General features: G+C 30.9%; 5 protein-coding genes and 1 non-coding gene across 6 annotated transcripts; 4 read left to right on the top strand and 2 right to left on the bottom strand.

Annotated features, from left to right (window-relative positions):
* Positions 1-3288: 3288 nt before the first annotated feature.
* PPL_11778 (PH domain-containing protein) lies at positions 3289-6277 on the top strand (the record flags this gene model as incomplete). The annotated part of the gene is made up of 4 exons (XM_020582526.1): positions 3289-4518; positions 4587-4805; positions 4893-5322; positions 6141-6277. 4 exons carry the CDS (start codon positions 3289-3291, stop codon positions 6275-6277), a joined length of 2016 nt encoding a protein of 671 aa, XP_020426880.1.
* A 67-nt stretch (positions 6278-6344) lies between these two features.
* PPL_11777 (uncharacterized protein) lies at positions 6345-7337 on the top strand (the record flags this gene model as incomplete). Its single annotated transcript, XM_020582525.1, has 2 exons — positions 6345-6670; positions 7325-7337. The coding sequence occupies 2 exons, from the start codon at positions 6345-6347 to the stop codon at positions 7335-7337; spliced, it is 339 nt and encodes a 112-aa protein (XP_020426879.1).
* A 2346-nt stretch (positions 7338-9683) lies between these two features.
* On the bottom strand, positions 9684-9755 carry PPL_11776. The gene has a single exon. It is a non-coding gene; the product is annotated as a tRNA-Asp (tRNA).
* A 257-nt stretch (positions 9756-10012) lies between these two features.
* On the top strand, positions 10013-14507 carry PPL_11775 (uncharacterized protein; the record flags this gene model as incomplete). The annotated part of the gene is made up of 9 exons (XM_020582524.1): positions 10013-10132; positions 10202-10649; positions 10708-10941; positions 11020-12695; positions 12770-12908; positions 12993-13148; positions 13243-13288; positions 13356-14358; positions 14457-14507. 9 exons carry the CDS (start codon positions 10013-10015, stop codon positions 14505-14507), a joined length of 3873 nt encoding a protein of 1290 aa, XP_020426878.1.
* Positions 14508-14983: 476 nt separating this feature from the next.
* On the top strand, positions 14984-18352 carry ap2a1-2 (adaptor-related protein complex 2; the record flags this gene model as incomplete). Its single annotated transcript, XM_020582523.1, has 6 exons — positions 14984-15056; positions 15132-15343; positions 15425-15618; positions 15685-15916; positions 16011-16261; positions 16330-18352. The coding sequence occupies 6 exons, from the start codon at positions 14984-14986 to the stop codon at positions 18350-18352; spliced, it is 2985 nt and encodes a 994-aa protein (XP_020426877.1).
* A 148-nt stretch (positions 18353-18500) lies between these two features.
* Positions 18501-22431, bottom strand: PPL_11773 (G8 domain-containing protein; the record flags this gene model as incomplete). The annotated part of the gene is made up of 4 exons (XM_020582522.1): positions 18501-19714; positions 19830-20029; positions 20095-21928; positions 22410-22431. 4 exons carry the CDS (start codon positions 22429-22431, stop codon positions 18501-18503), a joined length of 3270 nt encoding a protein of 1089 aa, XP_020426876.1.
* Between the last annotated feature and the right edge of the window lie 13 nt (positions 22432-22444).

The following is a 22444-nucleotide window of genomic DNA, read 5'->3' as shown; positions in this document are numbered from 1 at the left end:
ATTTATAGTTGTACATTTTAATTTATAAATGTTAAAGTATTCCCAAAGTTTAATATCAATAGATATTATCGATGTCATATCACCAAATAAATGACAACCAACTATTCTTCCAAAACCAAAAAAATCATACCTGTAATTCCCAAGATCGTTATTAATCGTCGGCAATTTTAGCAAAAAATAAAAAAATCAAAGTATCCGAATCATGATTCCAAAAGATACTTTCGACCAAGAAAATCTGAAAAGGACTGGTGGGGTGATTAAGATTAAGATTAACAAAAAAAAAAAAAAAAAAAAAACCTTTTGTTTTAGCAAAGCTTTGTAGCGATCTACAATTTTTAAAAACCACCAATTAATTTAAATGAATACTGGACTGAAGAAAGAGAGAATTATTTAGACTTTATATAGATGTAGGTCAAGTAATTTGAATATATATAACAATGTACTCGAGTTCTATTTGTTTTATCAAGGGAATACTCTAAGGGATTTTAAGAGGAGATCTACTTGTTTGTTTGAGGGATGGTTATATAGGGCGTTTTATTCAAGAATAAACTCTGTACTTGATTGAGCGATATTGATTGCTTGCCGAATCTTCTTTGCAGCAAGTAGCTATTACACAACATCAACCTGTGGAATCGGACATATAGTTAGGAGATACTTGATAATTGCTTGTTACTCTTTGTCGTACTTCAACGATATCAAACAGAGGTGTTTTTGTTCATAGTAGAGAAATACAGACTACAGCAATACATCAAAGAAACCACTGAGCTGATTATCTTAAGGGAAGTTCCCAGCTTCCTATACCAAATCGAATCCCAATGAACAGTTTACTGTTTAATTTCGCATAATAACTAATATATATTTATAAATTTGGTATGATAGCATCATAAAAGCATTATCAAATATTTACTTTTTTTTTTTTTGATCATCGACTTCAAAATTTGTATAATTTTTAAAGATCTCTCATCATATTTAATTAAATATAACAACGATTCAAATAGGATGTCTATATATGTGATTAGTAGAGTTCTTGTTGTTGAAGTTTTAATCCATAAAATCATTATAAAATAAGAGGAAAAAGAGTTGTTTTAAATAATATTTATTTTTTTAGAGTTATGCAATATATATGTTGTGTTGTTGATAATCGGTTGGTCAGATAATATAGCAATCATTAGCAATCAAACAGCACAGCAATAATAACAATAGTAATAATAATAAACCAAAATCAAACCACACACTCATACACAAATATGTTTGAACAATACACACTTTCACATTAATATATTTTTTTTTTGCTTTTCACTTTATATATATTATTTATATAAATAAATATATTAACTAACAATCAAGATCTTAGTACTGATTTGGGAGGTGGAATTCAGCGATTGATTGATTTGATTGTTTGTTTGTTTGATTGATTTGATTGTTTCTATCAAAATGTTGTTGTTGTTCTTCTTCTTCTTCTTTTTTTTATGTTCTTCATTATTTATTGTTCATTATCAATTGATATTAGTTTGAGTTTAATCGACTCGAATATCTAACTTAATAAATTCTACATAGCACTTACCAACCAATAGTATTCAATTTCAACATGCATGTTAAAAACACACCCTAACCCACTATAACACATAAACTCAGACACACACACAATCAATAGCAGGTACCACCACTACCATACACTATATTCATTCATAACCCCCTTAACATCATGATTAAAATATTATTCCTTTCTGCATACTCAATCACCACACCAGCTCTACCATTTTTATTTATATATAAGTTAAATTACTAACCATATGAAGCTACTTTATAAATTACATTATATATCCATTTGTTTGTTTCTTTTGTTTCTTTTCTTTCCTTTTTTTGTTTTTAATACAAAAATTAATTTTTTAAATTAAGTACAAATAATTCCTAAATATACAATCAAGTGATTATAATAATAATCTTTTAATTCCCAAGTTTTTTTTTACAGTATCACTTTATTTTTTATTTTATCAAGTAATAGTAATCGAATCACTTTTGTTTTTCCAATATTAAATAAATTTAAACAAAAACCAATTACCCAACAAACTTATGTGTACATATATATTTAATAAATAAAATTCAATTTATAGATAGTATTCCATAGATTTTATTAGTAGTTTACCTCGTAATAATATTTATTTAAATAGATTAAAATATAATCTATATCAATCAAATTAATCAAATCAGTCCAGTCCATCCACCATATCACTATTTTTTTAAATTCAAAAAAAAAAAAAGAAATAATAGCACAATCAATCATATTAAATTATACAGTAAGTTAAGAATTTTTTTTGTTTTTATTTGGATTGTGTTTATTATTATTATAATTACCAATATTATTTATTTAGTTATTACCACACCAAAAAATAAAATAAAATCAAATAAAGTCCATCCATTAATTAACCAATCAAAACACACAAATATTAAATAAAAAAAAATCAACAAAAATGAAATAATATATAAACAATTAAAAATAATAAATATATATTTAATTAATAGATTTTTGTGTTTCATTTATCAATAACACCTCACACCCACCAATCCAATCCAATCCACCCCGACAGTACACTCTCAGTTTCTTTTCTACGACCACTTTTCTCACTTTTCACTAAACACTCAAAACTCATCACTCAACACTCAACACTCATCACTACTAATAACTTATCGCTTAGTCACTCATCACCAATGTATCAAAAACAAAAAACAACATCTTTATGCATCTGCAATTCCCATCAAGTCGGCGCCATCAATTTGTGGTATACCACAAAACAAATATTTTAACATTAATTAATTGATACACAGCAGCTGCTCACTTTCTATTGTTTCCATCTATTATGCCAAATAAAGAAATAGTTTATTCTATATAAAAATGTGCTTATCTATTGTGATGATTGTAACTGTTGTCATTCATTCATTCATTCTCATTCTCTCTCTCTTTTTGATTTATTAAAAATTGAATGATGTATTTCCAAACAAAAAAAAACAAAAACATAAACACAAATTTGATTACTAGCCAGTTTGATTAATTAACTTTCATTTATGCTCCACTCCACAAATTAAATACATTCATTCATTAATTCATTCATTTTTTTCATTTGTTTTTTTTTCTAAGTGAATGAGAACATAACATAACATTATAAAATAAAGTTACTATATTTCTCTCCCTCACTAAATTTTATCTATAAATATTAATTTCCAAAATTAACAGGTAGATCTTAGACTTAGGTTTTTAAATTTAATATTATTTTGAATTAGTAAATTTGAATGAAATCATCATCAATATCAGATATATCACAGAGAAAAGAAAATAGTTCTCATTCATTAGCTTTTATTCAAAGTCATGATGGATCAGATCAATCACCAGATGCGTTGAATGGAAATAAGAAAAAGAAATCTGGAATGGTTCCAAACTTTCTTAGAAAGAAATTCAGTGGTTCTGAATCGAATCTACACTGTAGTTCGAGTAATATCTCTAATAGTCAGAGTTTTACATCGACAAACACTAGTTATCAATCCATTCCAATCATTACGAATTCCAGCAGTGCTGGTAGTCTATCAAATTGTATAAATAATAACAACAACAATAACAATAGCAACAACAATAACAATAATAATGGAAATACGAATCAACAATTGACAAACTCAACATCAAATGGATCGATTTCAAAATTGGTTCAAGAATCATCAACCACATCACTTTCCGTCAAAGTGGCAACACCCGGCAGTAGTGGCAACAAAAAGGGAGGAAGTGGATCGTCATCTCGTTCCTCCAATAGCAATAGCAATAGCAATAGTATTACCAATAGTAGTTCAACAAGTGGAGGAGGTTCTTCATCATCCAGTTCATCATCTTATTTCTCATCCAATCATAGTAGATCGTCTTCAGCTTCGTCGCTAAGTGACGACAGTAGCGATTCACCACTGAGTGAATCGGCGGAACTCTTTATCAGTTCAGTTAATCGATTGAGTCACTCAATGAATAGCAGCAATGGTAAATCATCAAAGGAGCAGTCCACTCACCACCACCACAACCAACAACAAGAAAAAGACAATCACAATGGAGTCACACTGATTTCCAGCATACCGACCACCGAATACTCCTGGGAGGTTCCACAGGGACTGACCATCGAGTCGATCAAACAACAGGCATTGTCCGACATTGAGTATATTCTGGTGATGCTAAGTGAGTGCCAAAAGACACTCGGTGAGAAGACCAAGACTAATTTTTCGATGAACGAGATGGACATCTTTGACAAAAAGTGTAAAATCAAACACAAAGTGGCTGTGATGGCAGAGATCTTGAAACAATTTAACTTTGGAATCGAATCGACCGATGTAGATTCTGAATTTGACTCTCTCACAGGTGGTGACGAAATCGAACGAAAGACATTCTTGTTGGCAAGAAAAACAATGAATTTAAAATTGGAAATCAATAAGGCGTCAAGCATAAAGAGAGTTCATGTTTTAAATACAATAATACAATGTATTTCAAAGGTATAATAATAATAATAATAGTAATATTTTTTAACAAATAATGACTAACTTATTTAATTATTATTTAGTTTTTAAAAACAAATATATGTCCATCAGAAGTACCATCAATTCCATTGGAAATGACTATTACAATGGGACAAGGTTCTGGTGTTCAGCAATATCTTGGATCTACAATCTATAAGAAAGGACAGTTGCAAAAGAAAAAGAATCGATCTTTGGGATCTAAATTTTCAAACAAATGGATAGTTTTAAAACACTCTGAATTATTAATTTATTCTTCTGAAAAAGTAAGTAATATTATAATATGTTTATAGTTTATTCAATTGATTAGTTAATCTAACTTTTATTTCTTATTACAAAACAAAAACCAATAGGAGGATCAATTGTTGGGTAGAAAATCAATTAGTGATATGACAAGTATTACAATTACTCCACAGATAAAAGAAGGTCATCCAAATTGTTTTACTTTGAGTTTTGTAGAGACTGACGGTGCTAGCAGTGGTGGCGATGCCCAGGAGGATTGGGTAATTTCAAACAACATTCGAACCAGTTCCAGTAGTAGTGGATCTTCAAGATCATCATCGTTGTCGTCATCATCGAAATCCTCAAGGAATAACTTGGTGTTCAGTGTGGAGAGCAATGAGAGTTTAATTCAATGGGTGTTGGCAATCGACGGTGTCACACACTCCAATTTCAAATCGGTGATGGACTTGCAAGTGAAAGAGCAGCTGCTATCAACCTTTAAGAGCGGTTACAAAGGTGGAATATTTCGATTCGGTGACGAGGAGTGGCACTATCATGACGGTAAGCTGACTAACCAGAGTTGGGCTGACCTACTCGAGTACCAGTGGGACGGCTGCAAGCTGACTCCATCGAAACACAGTCAACTGTCGCTTGGTCATGGCCGGTGGAATGGTGTCTGGTTGACATGGTACGGTGAGTCATCTAAGGAGACCTATCTGAAGTATCTGTATCAGCCGTCACAGCGCAACTACATAGTGGATAGCTATCCGATGCGACAGCAATTCACATGGACTTGGTCACGTCACTTTTTGGTTTCTGCATCCGGTGGTGAATGGATATGTGAGGGTGATGTACCACCTGTTTTAGTAATGTTAGTTCAAATGATGAAATATTATAGAGTTGGAAGATAACCTTTAATATTTTCTACTATTACTTTTTTTTAATAAAATATAAATATTTAAAAATAATTATGTTTTACTTTGGATAGCTATATATTTACACTCATCTTCAATAAAATTTCAATCCAAATTATTCAATATTGAACTGATTAAATAAATTATTTTATTATTTAAAATTTAATTAATCTATTATTTTTTTCAAATTTTTTACAATCTTTTAATTCAATACATATTTATATTTTACAACTCAACAACAAACATGTTATTTAATTCGAACCCAATAGTTAAACACACAAAGTTTCACTATGAATGTTAATTTCGTTATTCCACCTGTAAACGAAAACATTCAAATCACCCAAGAACAAACTGAAAATCTTGAGAAAGCAACGAAGGAATTATTTTGCCTTAAGCGCAAAAAAGGTAAGATAACTTTTAATAAAATCTATGTATAATCTTCTTTTTATAATAACAAATCAATAGAATGCAGCAACCTTGATCTCACAAATGAAAATGTACCCAATGTAGATATTCAAAGATCTATGGTGAAGAGACACAAGATTTTAACAAATAGTAAGTACACTACCAGTTATGATATCGATTACTCTTTGCTTATTTAAAATATGTTTGTTGTATTTACAAGTTGTTAAAGATAATGAGCACGTAATTGTACCTGACTTCAACATAATGAACAACAACATCAATAATATTACAGTTCAATTACATGAGTTAATTAATATTACAAACACAACTAACAACAACGTCAATCTTTTGATCAACAAACTTGACCAAGTTATGCCAATAGTGAATTTAATACCAACATCACTTGTAAAAATCTCGAACAGAGATCGTCGAGCTCACAATACTCTCATATCGGTCCAAATGATGAACTATCTGCCAATTCTAAAATCAGTTCCTGGCGTTGGAAACTATCGATGGTACACTAATGAGGCGGTTGGAGTCATAGCCGCAAAATTGGGTACATTCCCACCCAACTTTCCAAACAATAGAATGTAGGTGATATCATAATTTGATTATCTAATTAATTTTAACTTAACTGTCTGATTTAGTCGCTTAGAAATGGATAACATTGTTCTTTTATCCCGTTTCTATAACGAAGATTTTGGAATTGTCGAAGGTGACACAGAAAAGATAGTAAATAATAAATTTTGGTCTTGGACAATAAAAGACATCACGATTCCAGAAATACCTGGAGATGTACCATTGCTCAGAGAGGAACAACGATTGGAACATTGAGGAGATGGTCTTTGAAGAAAACATGCCCAAATTTAGTAAATATAAAATTTGATTTCACACTTGGAAAAATATACTCTGTTTTAAAATATCATTCATAATAATCTGGTCTATATAATTTTTTCTTCTCTTACCATTTAAAAGATACTGGTTAAAATCAACTTTTTTTAACAAATACATTCAATAAAGAAAGACCATTATTGATTTACTTACTTACTTGAATTCGAAATAAATAAAAGATTTTTTTTTTTAAAATTTCAAAAAAAGTATATTATTATCATTCGAATTATTTAATCGTTTTTAATTGTCTTATTATTATAGTTTTTAATTTTTCTTAATTAAACGATGGAGTTATTTACAGCAGGCGGACATGAAATTTCTCTTACCTTTTTTTTTTTTTTTTTTTTTTTAAGAAGTAAAAATTGATTTATTAAGTAATATATTGGGATGGTGTAAACCATCGAATTTTTCTTTTTTTTTTACAGTTTTTACTTTTTCATAATTCTGCAATTGATTGCTATTTTGATTATTATTATAATTATTTTAGTTATTGATATTAATAGATTGTTAAGCTGATGAGAATACTGATGATTGAATTGGTTAATTTGAAAATGAAGAAATGAAGAAGAGGAAATAATAGTTGGTTGACATTTGATTGGTTATTGGTTATTTAAGTTTGGATTGTAAGTTACTGATACTGTTATTTTTAATTAATTTCATTACTGATAAGTGCTGTATATATTCATTAATGATAGATTCATTAGATAGTAGGTTGTTATCGTGGAGAGGAGTACCGCCAAAATAGGATTTACAATAGAATTTCCAGATTTGATGAAAGACAAGTGAAACGAGAGTAGTGATGTTGTCCTTTCTTCTAACCAACTGATACGCGTCTTCCATAGTCCAATCGAATCGTTGACCACCTGAAAGCTGTAAGGAGTCAAGAATGGTGTTAAGGTTGAATCTGTGCATAACTGCTCGACAATTAAAGAATGTATGGAAATATGGGTCAGAGCAGTACAGCAAAAATCTATGAAACCGGACAGAGGTATCAAAATATCAAACAGTAATACATTTATTTGTTATAGAAACAAATAAATATATTCTAAGATAGATCTTTGTAAATGATTAATAATTAAAAAGAAATTGAATCATTTATCATTTTAAAAAAAAATAAAAAAAATAAAAGATAAAATTAATTTGTGCAATATTTCTGAAGTAATAAAATATTTTTTATTATAGTACTTTTAAATTTATTTTGAAATATTTAATTATATTATATATAAGAATGATACCAAGTAAAATGTTAACAGAAAGATAAAAGATTTGTGGAATACTTGATTTGGATTACTGAACGGCACAAGAAGTTATTGGTTTAAAATACAATTCTAATTTTCAACAGTTTCAAGACTAAAGAAAAACTAAGCAAAAACAAACTCATCACTGAACACAAATACTATATGTATAAAAAGAATAAATATTTAAAAGATTACAATTATATTTAAAATAAAATTTAAAATTTTTTTTAAAAATCAATTATATCATTAAAAAAACAAAGGATAACAATACATTTTTAAAAAGATAAATCAATAACATTATTAGAAGAATAATAAAGGATTAAGGAATTACTTTCAGAAATAAATCAAAAAAAAACCTTTTAGACTCTTCTTCATATTCAAAATGTAAAGGTTTTTAACTGATTTTACATAAACAAGGATATTGTTTTTTTAGAAAAGTAATTTAACAGATGAAACGAAAATAAAACAAGGAGAGTATAGTATAAAGAAAGTTTATTCTTTAAAGGAGTTCCCGATTATAGAACAACTAATATTCTATCATTAAGTTGAAAGTGGTAGATTCAAATTCAATCTTTTCTCTCATTAATTTAATATGGAACTGGATACTTAGACAATCTATCTTAAGCTCTAGATTCCCAGATTTTTTAGAAATTTTAGAGTATGATATATATCGACGAATAAATAATATTGTTTAACTAATTTTAGTATATTCCACAACTGTACAAGACATCTCACTTGTCATCAATATTCTAAAACTCATAATATTTTTTACTTAAAATGCATTCTTAACTAAATTTGATATATAAACAAACCAGTCAGGACCTGAATGTTTTTTAAAATTCTTGGGTATTCTTGAGATAAATATATATACTAGATGCCATTCATTCTAAACTCAATAGAACTCTTAAATAATGTTAATAGTGTTGATATGAAATGACACTGAAGTACTGCCAATCACTATATGAATCAATTCCAAACAGATTGAATCAAGTAATCCTCAACCAAGGTTATTAGACATCCTATTAATTGTTTTCTTTTAAATCAATTTAAAAGTATATAAATAAAAAATATTTTATCACTTCAGAAATATTGCACAGTTAATTTTAGTTTTTTATTTTTTTTATTTTTTTTTAAAATGGTAAATATTTCAATTTTTTTCTAATAATTAATCTTTAACAAAGATCTATCTTAGAATATATTTATTAGTTTCTATAACAAATAAATGTATTACTGTTTGATATTTTGATACCTCTGTCCGGTTTCATAGATTTTTGCTGTATGTGAAGCACAGTTCACATTCTTTGTTTTTGTTGTAAGCTAATCCAGGAAGTGAACGAGAGAAGAACCGGAAGACAGTGTTTCGTCCACGCTGGTGTTTGATGAGCGAAATATAGGTGAAGATACAATATTATCTTGGGGGAAATTTCTCTTACCGCAGGCGGACATGAAATTTCTCAGATCCATAAAAAATTTACTCCCCTTCCGGGAATTGAACCCGGGCCTTTCGCGTGACAGGCGAAAATCCTCACCACTAGACCAAAGGGGAGATGATGATGATTGATAATCCATAATAAATTTATTAATATAATAATGATTCTTAACATTTTTTTTATAAATTAAAATTGGAGCATAAAGTATTGATATCTTGAGAAGGCTGTCAGATTAGGTTAACCTGAAAATCAATAGTCTAATAATATATATTAAAATTATTCCAAGAATTAAACTTTGATTAAATTACTTTGAAAATCATTATTTCGATCGATGTAATTGAAGCCAGATTATTAATCAGTCTGATGTCATAGAATGATTGAAAGTTTTTCAGTCAAAGTGCAATCAAGTCATTACAATGGTGTGGTCAATAACGGTGTTATAAGGAATGAAAATAATTCATTAACATTCACGATACCTATTTCAAATGATGATGTAAATACACTTTATAAACTTATATTTAAGAGTTTGATTTATATATTAATGATAATTTATTTCTTTTAGGTATTTGAAAATATATCAAAGAGTAAAGGTGATCTACTCTCTAAGCTGACATTGTGTTTTCAAGGTGAATCGATTGCCGATGATATGGGAACTACTTTTCAAGCACTGACACTCACCGATATCCAACAATATCAATATCATACCATTGATTTTATAGATCGACTATCTCATTTCATTCGTAATGACTTCGAGAGTAACATTAACACTACATTTAGATCTGCATTGTTAGAACAACTATTAATTGCCATCGATAATATCTATCAATATATAAATACTTTATTTGATACTGATATATCAACTGCAACTACATTATCATCTACAACAACAACATTATATTCATCATTAAAACTATTAAATACAAAGAATCAATTATCATTTTGGCTACAATTCAGTACTTCCATCAATAGATTACTATACAATATAAAATCATATAAATTAGTTACAAACAGTAAGTATATATTTATAATAAGATAACATAAATATACTTTAACTAATTTTATTATTAGATGATTCAATGAATGGTATAATCAATGACATTTTAACAAGGTTTATGAAAGATTTAATAGCGATTACACTCTATTCTGGAGAGACATTCAAACTAGTCAATGTAGAGATAATCAAGAGATTCATTTCACAATTCAATACAACAATCAAATTGAATTCAAAACATGTTAATCTTTGGAATCTATTTGATATTGTTTTCTATAACGAATTATATAATCAAAATATATTATTTCAAGGTAAGTGTATTATTATTATGCTATTTATAAATACCAAATGTTTGTTGTTTACTTATAAAGATTAATTTATTTATTTAGAATATCAATATCTTTATATAAAGAGTTTAAATTGTATATCAACTTATTTGGTGGTGAAGAATCAAGATGTTTTGTTGAAAGATGATCACGATCGCTCTAATAATAGTAGTCATTGGCAAGGTGTATTCAATTTGATAACAAAGTATATTGATTGGATCAATAGTAATGGTGATAATCTCAAAGAAAGATTGAAACTAGTGGAACAAGGCAAATTTCATGTTGATAGATTACTTAATCTATTGTTGGATATGGCTGAGAGATGGAGTGGTAGTTCAATGCCATCTATCAAATTCTATCTTGATGACGATGATAATGATAGGAATAACAACAACAATACTGATAATTATAATAGTACCAACAACAACAATAATCTAGAGTTATTCAACAAATTATTTACAATAATATATGATCTTGCATTCATATCAATCGATAGAGTAGATAGATGGATAGAAATACTAGATATATTCTTAAATAGTATATCAATAGTAAATAATAATAATAATAATCAAGATGACAGTAATAATATTGGTAATCATTTAAGTATAAGTAAATCTATTGCGACTAATATTAGGAATAGAATGAAAGAATCACTTTCCATTGAATCACTACCTGAGAGACATCAGTTTGCACAGGATGAATTGATGGGTGTATCGATTGTCAATGACTACAGACATTTGTATGTGCATGCGAAACGACTCAACACTGTTGTTCCTAGTGTTGTCTTGAAGTTATATGTCAATTCCTTAAAGATAACAGTTCGTCATCTAAGTGGTCAAATCGATAGACTAACAACAACTACAACTACGACAACCTATAATACCAACGCACTCAAAGATGAAATGGCTAATTCCGTTATCAAACTATCTAAACTACTAGATCTCTCCAAGATCACTAGTACTAGTCAACAAGATAATGAATTTCTAATCGATGCTCTATTCAGTCTACTACCTAATATCGATAGATTCGATCGAACATTCACAAAAGCGTTACCAAGAATCAAAGATATCATGTCAACATTCAAACAACAACAACAATATAATTATATAATAAGTAAATGGTGTAGTTATTTTAATAGTATATCTAATACATCTTTAGATGAAGATGAAGATGATAATAGTAATAGTATAAACAATGAAAATCGTATCATTACACTTTTGTTCAATAGTCAATATCAATTGGATCAACTTGTACCATCGAATGACTATAGTATCATACTCCAACAACAAGAGGATTGTCAACCTTTGTTAGATTATCTATCAATATTAATATCATCGATGTTAAAATATAATCAAATACAACCTAATCAACAATATCATCAACAATATATAAATAGATTCAATATTATTATAAAAGAGATACTACCATGTTTTAAGAAAATAATAATAGATAAAGATAGACAGTATCAAAATATAATTAATAATAATAATGATATCGAAAGTATTATATTTAATCTTACAGTTGATTGTTTATATATACAATATTTATATTGGCCAACATTAGCAACAACTCTTACTAATCTACCAATACCATTGATAACAACTACTACTTCAAATCAAAAACAGCAACAACAACAACAACTACTACAGCAACAAGATCAACCAAAACAATATTACATGAAACTTAAACTATACCTATATTATTACAATAGATTAAGAAATATTAATCAATTTATAAATGTATGTATTTAGATTAAATGATAAAGTAAACAAATTATATATTTACTAATAGCTTAAATTAAATATTCATTTAGAAATATAAATTTGATTATATGACATTGTTACCATTTATATTATTAGATAATGAATATGGTAGTGTGCATCGTAGTTTAATAGAGACGATTATGAATCTATTAAATAAAGAAAAAGTATTTGCCAAACAATCATCAATAGGTATATTTTGTTTTGAATTAATCACATACCTTCTACTAAATCAATATATTAACAATATTATTATTATTATCTATTTTGTTTTAGTTCCACTATCAAAGAATGATAGATATTCAATGTTAAATACCTTCTTATTGAACATCATAGAGGAACCAGTTAAATTCAAATCAATGTTACTCCACACCATCGATTATATCAACCTATTTAAATCTTTACAACAAATAGATAATGAAATATTGAATGGTATGTTAGATTCAACAATAATAATAATAACAACAATTAATATTAATATGCTTATGTTATAGATATATTGTTATTGTTTATTTATAATTCAAAGAAATTAGATGGTTTAAGGGTAGAGATACTAGGTTTGCTGTGGAGTTGTAAGAACAATTTTAATCAATTGAATATCGATCTACAAAAGATGATAACTGGATGTTATATGTACAGTGCTGGTAGTGGTGATGGTGCTACCAAAGAGACTTATCTATTCCTCTACGATCTTATACCACAAGCAACAATAGTGTACTCTATTACATCACGTCTGACCAACTTTGTAAAGGTAGATGTCAATTGTGAGTCATTGGACAACTTGCTCTCCTCGATTGGAAAGCAATTGCACGCATCACACCGACATCATTTCCTAAGGAGTTACTGTCTTCCTATGATCAGTCATGTGTCGGCAGACCTCAAAGGTTGTGGAATACAGCTTATCTACCGTGTGATGAAGCAGTTTCCACGCGATAACAACAATAACAATGATAATAGCAATAGTAAAGCGCAATACTTTATTAAGGAGTATGCACTGTTGCTACCGAAACTACTTGGTTATTACAAATCGATAGTTAGCACCGTTGATTACGTTCGATTGCTAAAGATATTCCGGTTGTTTATTGAGAGGTTGTTGATGTACTATCCTTTGGTTCGTTGTGGTAACAACGAGAAACGCCAAAATGAAAAGGAAATGGAACTGAAACTAACCAGTCCGATACCTACTCAACTGATGACGGTGATATTCGATCGATTCATTCCGATGTTGGTCGACAGCATTGTTTTCATACTCTCTATAAATGGTGAAACCAACAATCTCGAGCAACAAACGAGATTCAAACATTCGTGGATGGTTCACAGCGCAGCCTTTACAGAGAGCATAACACTACATCTAGATAAACTATTGTTGATCGATCAACAGCAACAGAGTGATGATATAAATCACTTCAAACCAATCGATTTAAATCATTTGATTTTAAGAAATAATTTAATGTTAATGAAACCACTATCAACCAATAACAATAATAAGAAACCGATAATCAAACAGCTATTCAAGCTACTGTTGAATCTATTCTACTTTGGATCATATGGAAGAAGTATTGTACTTGATATCCTACCAATAATCAACACAATCATCAAAGACATTCAAGACTATCAACATCCAATATTTTTATATGGTATAGTAAGTTATCACTATTTCTATTATTATTATTATTATTATTATTTTATATAAATCGAATAGAATATTTATGCTAACAATTTCTATTTTTATTTGTTTAGGAATTTTTCAAAAATATTGGTAGTGTTGGTGCAACATATATTAAGATTTAAATATTTGTAAATAATAAAATAATTAATAATAACTTAACAAAAATTAGACTATTTCAATCAGATTCTTGAAAATAAATGCAAAAAAGTTTTGAAGATGTAATATAAATGTGATTTTGGCATTAGAGTTAGAGTTATATAACTATGATTTCTGACCAGAGAAAAAATTTTTTTTTAAAAAAATACAAAAAAAAAAAAAAATTAAAATTAATTTTTTAATGGGTTGGAGTTGAATAAAGCAATAAAAAAAATTATGATAATTAGTTTTTAACTATTGATGATCATTATTTGTATAATTAATTAAAAATTAATAATCATTGAAAAAATAAATACGATCATCAACAAAATAATAAAATAAATTATAATAGATAGATATTTTACATAAGAGATTTTCATCAGATATAGTAGTAGTAGTGGTAGTAGTGATCTAGATAATAATAATATTTAGATAGGAATAAGATAGGATAGACAGATAAAAGATGGCAGCTAATCCAAATTTATCAAAGGGTGCAATGAGAGGATTGACAAATTTCATATCAGATCTTAGAAATGGTAATATATATATATAATCTGATATTGATAGATAGGTTAGGATATTTTATATTGATAGATTTGAATATATATTAGCACCAAACAAAGAGAATGAAGAGAAAAGAGTAACTAAAGAGATGGCACACATTCGTAAGGAGTTCAAAGAGAATAAGAATATCGATGGATACCAACGTAGAAAGTATGTCTGTAAGCTTATCTATATGTACATGTTGGGCTATGAACTTGATTTCGGACATATGGAAGCTGTCACTTTATTATCCTCAAGTAAATTCACTGAGAAACAAATTGTATGTAATAATAATAATAACCAACTATTATATAATTATTGATTTTATTAATAATATCTTTTTTATTTGATTATTATTTAGGGTTATATATCATTAGGTATTCTATTGAATGAATCACATGAGATGTTACCATTGATTATCAATTCATTCAAAGAGGATCTATTGGCACGTAGCGATTACTTCCAAGCACTGGCATTGGCTGCCGTTTGTAACATCGGTGGTAAAGAGACCGCCGAGTTTCTTGCACCACTCATTCAAAAGTTATTGATTGCCAAGTATGTATTAAAGATATTGATATTGATTATTATTATTCATTATAACTAACAATAATAATTATAAAGTACATCAGCACCATTAGTTAAAAAGAGAGCAGCATTAGCTATTTTGAGAATGAATCGTAATCATCCGGGATTGGTTACACCAGACTCTTGGGTCGAACGTTTAATCTCGGTATTGGATGAACAAGATTTCGGTGTTTTGAATTCATTGATGAGTTTACTCATTGATTTGGTCTCGGAGAAAGCTGAAGGTTGGGAACCTGCTGTTCCCAAAGTAATTCATCTTCTTTATAAGGTAAGTAGTAAAAAATAATAACTATTATTATTATTATTATTATATTATTATTAGTACTAATACATAATCTATTATTATTATTATTAAAATATAGATCATTATTCAAAAAGAGAATCCAAAGGAATATATTTACTATCATATTCCATGTCCATGGTTACAAGTTAAATTATTGAGATTCCTAAGATATTTCCCACCATTGGAAGATGCTACTGGTAGACGTCTTACAGAGATTCTCAATGCAATCTTTGCCATTTCGGAATCTGCAAAAGCAGGTACCATCAACCATAAGAATGCATTGAATGCCGTACTATTCGAAGCAATCAATCTTATCATTCATCATGACAAGTAAGTATATAAAAACAAAAAAGTAAGAGCATTCATTAAAAACATTAAACTAATACAATGTTTTATAGTGATCCAGCACTTTTAAAACAAACATCAATTCTTTTGGGTCGTTTCATCACTGCCAAAGAAACAAATATTAGATATTTGGGTTTGGAAGCAATGTCCCATTTCGCTTCACTCTCCAATGAGACTTCTGTAATGATAAAGAAATATCAAGATACTGTTCTATGTAAGTTAAATGAATTGAATGGAGAACATGAAATAAAAAGGCTACGTTGGTTACTAATAGATTATTTAGTATCATTAAAGGATGCTGATATCAGTATTAGAAGAAGAGCATTGGATTTATTATATGGAATGTGTGATAAGGTAACTTGTAAGACTATCGTTGCAGAGCTATTGAGTTATCTCCAGACTGCCGATTATAATATTCGTGAGGAGTTGGTCATCAAGATTGCCAATTTGGCAGAGAAGTTTGCCAGTAACTACTCTTGGTACGTCGACGTCATCCTTCAGTTGATTACTACTGCAGGTGATTTCGTGAGTGACGATATCTGGTTCCGTGTTGTCAAGATTGTTACCAACCACGAGGATATCCAGACCTATGCTGCCAGCACTGTGTTTGTCGCTCTCCAAAACAGAAATGCACATGAAACACTCGTAAAGGTCGGAGGTTATATCCTCGGTGAGTTTGGTCATCTGATCGCCGACAATCCAGCGAGTTCGCCACTCATCCAATTCCAAACACTTCACGGAAAGTTTGCCACCTGTGGATTGCAAACCAAGGCATTGCTATTGTCTACCTACGCCAAGTTTGTCAATCTCTTCCCAGAGCTTACCCAACAGACCCAAGAGGTATTCCGTCAACACAGCAGCTACATCGATGCCGAAATTCAACAACGTGCCTGTGAGTATCTTAATCTCACCAGTTTGAACGAAGATCTGATGCAGACAGTTCTCGATGTCATTCCTGCATTCTCTGAGAATAAGGATCTCATCAACAGCAACAGCAGTGGAAGTGCTGGTATCGGAAACGAAATTTCAACTCCACCATCCAACACATTTAGCTCAGGAAATAACAGTCATATCGGTGGTAATACTAGTCAACTCGATTTGCTCGACCCATTCGGTCTTGGTGTTTCCAGTCCATCACAACAACAACAATATCAACAACAACCACCACAGTACCAACAACCGATTGCTCAACCACAACAATTCTTCTCACCACAACAACAACTCCAACCAGAAAACTATCAACAAGAAGTTGGTTCACCCTTTGGATCCGGTCAACATAATAATTTGTTGTCGCCAACTGCGAGCTCAGGATCACCAAATACTGGTTCCACCGGTTCACCATTGGATCCTCTAGCAATCAAGATTGTCAATGCCTACAAACGTTTATGCTTGGTCAACGACGGTGTATTATATGAAGATTCGATCATCCAAATCGGTTTGAAATCAGAGTACAACGGTGCTCAAGGTCGTATCGTACTCTACTATGGTAATAACTCGTCGTTCCCTCTTACCAGCTTCAACACCACCTTTGAGAGTGCATCGAGCACCCTCCAACTCCAACCACAATCGACCGCTCCAAACATCCAGCCAAAGGCTCAAATTCAACAGCCAATCACCTTTAGTTGCACCGGTGAATTCTCGGAATCGCCAACTGCCGCCATCAATTTCTTGACACCCGGTAAACCAATTACCATCCATCTCAAGCTGCCCATTGTAATTTCCAAATTCTTTGATCCATTGCAATTGAACAGTGGCGACTACTTTGCCAAGTGGAAGATTCTACCAGGTAAACCAGTTGAAATTCAAGAAGTATTTAAAACCAGTAAGCCAATCGATATGGCACATTTCAATAAGGTATTGAGCGAAGGATTAAATCTCACCGTCAACAAGGGTGTCGATCCAAATCCAAACAATTTGGTTGCATCAGCACAGTTCCCATATGCACAGAACCCAATGTTTGTTTTGCTTAGAATCGAATCGAATCCACAGGCCAACATGTGCCGTCTCACTATCCGTTCACAATCAGCAGTTATTTCCAATGCCACAAAACAACTAATTATTTCTCATCTTTCATAAACAATAACAACAACAATAATAATAATAATAATGACATAAATATTCATACAAAATTTAAATAATAATTAAATAATATTCATATGGGATATGATGTAACAACAAAATAAAATTGATATATTAAAATATAATAGATTTATTGTTTTATTTATTAATAGTATGGTAATTGATTGGTAGCAGTACAAACTGAACCTCCTTCGGGGAGTGGTGCAACAGTTGATGGTGGACAATTGGCAACAATATTGTATTCCAATCCAAGGAAATATTCACCTGGAAGATTGGAATTGTACACTCTGACACCACCTCTTTCATAGTATTCTGTGGCTGCTCCTGTCAATGAAATATCTACAATCTTGATGAACAAATTCTTTTGGTCAAAGAAATATTTCAAACCATTTCCTAATCTGAGAGCTGATAATGAGTTTACTTGAGTGACCGGTTGATTAAACGATGAATTTCTATGGTGATTGGTGGAGATATTGAATGTGGTTCCTGCTGGATAAGATAAAGAATAGATAACCCAGTGTCCGTATGGAACTTGGAAAACATGTACGGTATGATTTACTGGTGAACCTTGATCGAGATTTAAATACCATCCCATATTGGAGACACCTGTAACTTGGGGGTTCTTTGTCACTTGGAGCTGACGACGGTCGGTGATTCCATTGCCAAACAAAGAGAAGGTACCTACTACTGATTCGGCAGGAAAACCATAATCACCAGAGTAATAAATTATGCCTGGGATGATGATTTCCAAGTTGGCAATTTCAATCTCTGGTCTCTTTGGCGAACAAACCCATACACCCATGTTATTTGGATTCCACTTACAGTTATTGTCGTGATTCCACCAATCAACGTGGGAACCAACCAAGGTTTTATTAGGATATTTAAGTGTAGAACTACCATCCCAATCTATATAGTTGAAATATCTCGATGATCCAGTATCAATTGCTAGGTGACCAAGAATTTGATTTGGAGAGACATTGGTGTAGGTGATATTGGAGACTCCAGAGATTCCTTGTGGTTTATAGAGATCCGAATAGGTGAGAGACATAAAGACAACATTGTCTTCATCAATTGGTGGATTGTTTGGATTGTGAATGAAATTTCTAAAGTTGATATTTGTCAATATCGTTTGAACCAGTGTGTCGTACATCATAAATCCTTGTCTATGGTAGTTCTGAGGATCATAGGACAATGGGTTTCCAGATTGTCCATTTACAATTGCATTGCTTAACCATGCTTTTCCAAAGAGTGAACCTGCTCTTCCACAATCGTGTGACTCGTATCCGACCACTTCAACCTCGGTACCCCAATGCGAAATACATTGACCAGTGGAAAGGAATGTCTTTGTATTATTGAAATCTTAATGCGGTGAGTTTGGTTGTTCCATATTCAAAGGTATCTCTTTCTTTTCTTCCAGAAATATATTTGGCAATATATGTATTTGTGTTTGGATCGTAATCCTCCCAAAACAAACCACCAACATAAACGGTTGTTCCGAAATCCCAGAAATAACCACTGGAGTGGGCGGTATTACCTTCCCATTGAATGAACGGTCTTTCACTTGGATTCATACTAACATTTCTATTTAAAGCCATTGGTTTATATTGATTTGGAAGATTAAATCCTGCCCATCCACCAGATGCTGCATTTCCAATAAATCTATTAAACGCATTACTAATAACAACAAAAAAAATGTTAATATATTTTAAACAATATAATTAATTAAATATGTTACATACGAAATATAAAATCCAGATGCAGTTGAATCAGCTGGTTGAATTCTATTTTCTGTTCCTTCTATATAATCACCACCTTGACTAGAACCAGATGCAGGCTCACCAATGATATGGACATAGGCTGCCAGATTGTAACTCAATGTGTTGTTCTCTTCGACACCATCCTCCAGGTAGAAGCAATGTCCTAAACTATTGAATGCGACATTCTCAGAGACTGTAACATTGTTTGTTCCATGAATGGTGTAGCATCTAAAATATGCATTTAAAACACTACAATCGGTTATGTAGGAATTCTTTAGTGTACCTGCCATATGGAAATGGAATGGATAACGACCCATCATATTCAACTGACCCATTCTGTTGGTAGCGACTCCTGCAATCTGTCCTTCACCCATCGACATGAAATGACCACCGAAATTCTCATCTTCACTATCCATTGCACCCATCAAAGTAATTCTACGAGTCAACATACCAACTTCGGATTGATACTCTGGACCTGCATAGTGATAGTAACATAATGGCGTAGTGAATTGAATGAGTGTTCCACTCTGACTGATGGCAGCAATCGTTAGCAATTCATTTTGATGAGTAAACTCATCTTCGATTTGAGAGGTTGTAATGAATACCGCCTGACCGACTTCCCAATTGACTGGATCTTGAAGGCTAATAATGAAATCACCGGGATATGCTGTAGCTGCCAAACGTGTCCAGGTATTGAAATACTTTTTACCGTGCATACTAACGAATCCCATTCGAGAAATCCCCATACCCTTGGTTCCTGCCTTATCGTGTATTGTATCGAGATTGGATTTAGCACCATGGAAAACAATAGTGACATTTCCATTCAAACGACAATCTTTGCTACCAATCCAAAGTTTACCCATGACCATAATATCTCTGACATGAACCTCATAGAAACCATCACTAAATATCAATTCCGATGATTGTGGTACTTCTATTTTCGTGTAAATGGCATTTGGTTGTAAAGAACATGAGGAAATCAAAACTCGGCTATTTTCCGGTAAGGTAATATTGGTACTGGGTGATGGAACTATGTTGCCAGGCCAGGTTGCTGGATTATGCCAATGTACCAAATCGCCTCTGTGATGAGGACAATTTGAAATATTTTGAGGTACAATTTGGTTGGTCGGTCTCGGAATCTTTACCAGCTCACTGTAACTTGGTAGATTTGGTGGTATTACAACTGGATATTGAGAGACCATTAGCGACGAACCTTTGAAATAATATCCTAATACCTGTGTTTTTGAATTCAAATTGAATTGTACTACCATGACAGAGTTGATGATATTGGTGGTCGGTGTGAATGTATGGGTTAGATTCATCCAATTTTTGGTAAGGTTGAAATAGCCTTTCCAAGTGTAAGAGTATTTAGAGTTGGTTACGGGTCCCAATGCCTGTGACTCTGGGTCGGCAACCGCAGTTTGAAAGTATGGCAAGAAATTCAGTGTGATATTGGAAATTGTATTTCCAAACTGTTGGACCTCACGCAAAAGGAATTGAAACTTAAAGGTATGTGATACACCTGCTTTCAACAAAGGTATTGGTTGATTCAAGACTAAATATTCATTGTTTGGATACCAATTTTTCTGTGCAAATAATATGCTTCCGGAAACGTCTACACCATTCGAAAATCCACTGGCATCGGATAGTGTACCCGGTGCGCCATATGGACTCCATACACTCCATTGATTTACATTGCAGAACGAAGATGTCTTTGATGGTACAACTGTCATCAATGGAGGAGAAGGTGGTGGATTCGGTGACGGATCAGGGTCTCTCCAATTCGGACTAATCGGACATTGTTGTGATTTGGAAACTGATAAAAAAATAAATAAAATAAATAATACTAAAAAATTTTGAATATTAGGTGGAGAGAATTATTAGTAATTTGGATAACCTTTTAAAATATGAAGATATTTTTATTATTTATTTTTATCATTCGATTTTACATTTTAAATGATACATTTTTATTATACAAAAAATAAATAATAATTATAATTTGATAAAAATAATGAAATTTGACGACAATAAATTATAAATCGATTATATTAATAATAAAATATTTTAATTGTTGTTTATTATATTATTTTATTAAAAATTATTAATAGTTGACGGTCGTATACCAAGTCTGATAATCAATTTCCAATAAACAAAATTATAAATAAATTTTAAGGTTTTTGTCAGACTAAAATATATTGAAAAGTATAAATAGTTTATAGGTTGTTGTTGTTGTTGTTAGTTGAAACTCGCGGGTCAGGAATGGTGTAGACCCGACTAAAAATTACTGAACAACATACTTGGTGCAATACCAAACTCCATATAACCCCCCCTT

Source organism: Heterostelium album (assembly GCF_000004825.1).
Source record: "Heterostelium album PN500 unplaced genomic scaffold PPL_contig26, whole genome shotgun sequence".
Taxonomy (NCBI): domain Eukaryota; phylum Evosea; class Eumycetozoa; order Acytosteliales; family Acytosteliaceae; genus Heterostelium; species Heterostelium album.
This window is presented reverse-complemented; position numbering and strand designations above follow the sequence as displayed.